The sequence below is a fragment of the Mandrillus leucophaeus genome, unplaced genomic scaffold (assembly GCF_000951045.1).
Source record: "Mandrillus leucophaeus isolate KB7577 unplaced genomic scaffold, Mleu.le_1.0 Scaffold347, whole genome shotgun sequence".
Classification (NCBI taxonomy): domain Eukaryota; kingdom Metazoa; phylum Chordata; class Mammalia; order Primates; family Cercopithecidae; genus Mandrillus; species Mandrillus leucophaeus.
Window position 1 is genome coordinate 2139264 of NW_012103665.1, and position 2895 is coordinate 2142158.

General features: G+C 42.0%; 1 protein-coding gene across 1 annotated transcript in view; it reads left to right on the forward strand.

Annotated features, from left to right (window-relative positions):
* Nucleotides 1–2541: 2541 nt before the first annotated feature.
* LOC105546033 (golgin subfamily A member 8I-like) overlaps nt 2542–2895 on the forward strand; it is a 4603-nt gene continuing 4249 nt past the window's right edge. The window contains exon 1 of the mRNA XM_011989132.1: nt 2542–2589. Coding sequence (XP_011844522.1) covers nt 2542–2589 — 48 coding nt within the window. The remainder of the gene's footprint in view (nt 2590–2895) is intronic.

The window sequence follows — 2895 nt, forward strand, 5'->3', positions numbered from 1 at the left end:
TTCTCTGCAAAATAATTCAGTTTAGACAACACAAGGATGCCTTTGGTTAGCTGGAATGGAAGATGTGCAGGCTGGAGTGCTCTTGGCAGGTTTTCTGGGGGGAGATAGAGCATTTGGAAGGGTGGGAAGCAGAAGGAATCTCAGGCAAGGGAAAGGTATGGGCAGAGCCCCAGAGGACAGAACAGGTTGTGGTGGACTTGGTGTCCACATAGACCTAATTAGTGGTCTTAGCTTTTGTGTTTTCAAAATTACCACAGTTTGTGTTCTAAAACTGTCATTCCCTTGATTGTAATTTAGGCATGCTATCTGTGTATTTTGAAGTTTAAAGTAACAGTAAAGGAGAAATGAAATCATTTTGTTTGAGAAAGAGTTAAAAGGTTAAAACGTCTTGATATAAATACTTTTCTAATGGGAGATCTGGTACACCCCCAGAAGTTGACTTTGGTTCAGAGAATAGTCCTCAGATCTAGAAAGGACTTGAGGAGTCCCAGAGAGGAGCTACATGGTCTGAACCGTTTGATTCTCACAACAGAATGGAGAAAAACAATTCCAACCATGAAACGATGCAGATGTTCATATTTTGGATCGGGTAAGGTCAGTGCCATTGTCAGAGGAAAAACTCTTGGCCATCACAGGATGGGAGAGAAAGTTGCAGTTGTAAAGAATACTCAAATGCATTTAAGGAAACAGGTTCTTCTGCCCCTATTCTTTGGAATATTTAGGGTTAAGTTCTTAGTTTTTGACATCATAAAAATGTCAAAGAATCCTGTTCTAAGAGTCATTTCAAACAATTGACTAGAATTTCAGAGCAATTACATGAGAGTAATACCATTAGAATTTTTAAATTACTCATAGCCCTATATCCCTAGCCAGTATGTTCATGCTTACATGTTCTCTTCTCATTTTTACTGTGTGCTTGCTTTCTTAGTAATGGCACGTAGAAATTGTTTAAGCAGGAATAATTCTTGAGATTATTTTGTATGTTTTCTTTTTTCTCTTTAAGGTATATATTGGGTAGAAGAGCATTATGTATGGAACTTCTCACAAAACAGGTGATTTTCTTATGATACTCAATTTTCACCCTCAATAGAGTGTTTTGATTATGTAAGCTAGATTTAAGCTAGATTCTCTTAAAGAAAGTTTAGTGTTTTTTTTTTTTCATAGCCCCTACTTTAAAGAATGAAAAAGGTCAACCAGTAAAATGAGATTGTACTTGGTGGTGAATCTATGCTAGGATCGGCATTAAGAGTGACTTTTATTTAAGGTTCTAACTTGCTCATGGTTGGGCACTTAGAACGCCAGTTTGTTGGCTTTGGTGAGATTCTGGAAATGGTCCAATTTTACTTTTTCCCCTTGTCTCCAGACATTTTAACACCGATCTGCTGCTGTTGAGGCATATGCCATTTTGTTAGGCCTTCTCAAATGGGAATCAGGAATACTGCTGTGTTCCGGAGATGTTTCGTTCTTCCTGTAGGGCTGAAGCAGTGCCTACTCAATAGAACCGGTCATCGTGCAAAGAAATGCCACCTGACTCAAAGGCAAAGCCAGAGTGTAGCTTGGAGCAAAGAAGGTACTTTTATTAAAAATTTTATATAAACCATAAGATACATTTTATATTACTTTGTGTGCCTTCTTCTTATCTTAATTCTTTTTGAGAGAACTCATTTCATTTTCATTTGGTTTGCTTCCTTCTTGTTACAAAGATGATCTGTAGAAAATATAGAAGTAGGCCGGGCGCGGTGGCTCAAGCCTGTAATCCCAGCACTTTGGGAGGCTGAGACGGGCAGATCACAAAGTCAGAGGCACAAAAGCTTTGTGTTTCTACAGATATTAGACTTGTTTCTTGTTTAAGAAAAAAAAATCGTAACAAGAACATAAGAGAATAAAAGAAATGTTTTTCCAAAAAAGAGAAATCATTGTGATTATCTTATCTTATTGGAATTTGGATAATATAGTCTGCTTCATTAACCATCAAGCATGCTATAGATTTTCCATTTTTATAGGCTCTGTATCTCAGTTAAGGTAATACTGGTAATTTTTGTACTGTATTTGAAGATGAAAAATACAGACCAAAATCAAAGACCTTGCATAGAAGCTCGATAATGAAGACAGCTCTGGAGGAACACATACACACACACAGACACACACATATATAAAGTATACACACATTTGTTTTTAAAGTTTTAAAGCTTTTAAAACAAAAGCCGGCCCCTTCCCTCTCCCAGATTGGGCGGCCCCTTCCCTCTCTCAGAGTGGGTGGGGACAGTGGTTGCATGGGCAGCTTTCCTTGTGAGCCACAGGCCCCTCTGGACACATTGCTGCCTGCTGATTGGCCACGCCCCAATTCCCTTTCATCTTTCTAATTGACCAATGGGCTTGGAGCATTAAGGCCACGCCCCTTTTCTGCATTCTACTGGAGCCCTGGTTACGCCTCCTCTGGTTCAGTTGCTCAGCTGCCTGGTAGGTGACTGGAGGCGTTGATCAGTGCTCGCTGGGATTTTGCTGACGTAGCCCCAATCCCGCTTCCCTTCCCACCCTGCGATGGCAGAAGAAACTCGACAGAGTAAACTGGCCTTAGCCAAGAGAAAGGTAAAAATGCGCCAGGTCATGGCCCCCCAACCCAGCCACAGATCCCCTCTGACGACAAGACCACTACCAGAGTCCATATCACTCCTGAGGCACACCAAACTGGGCCCCCCAACCCCGGCACCTCTGGGCTGCCCCCACCAAAGTCTTGTCAATCAGCCCTGCCCCTTCAGCAAGAAGCCCAGTCCCTGCCCTCACCAATCACCCCAGGGTGACTTTGGGTGTGTGACTCCTGGGGCTTCCCGCTCCATTACTGGGCCCTCACCTCCTGCCTACCCAAACTTGACCTCCCTGGGTTCTTTGGGCTCA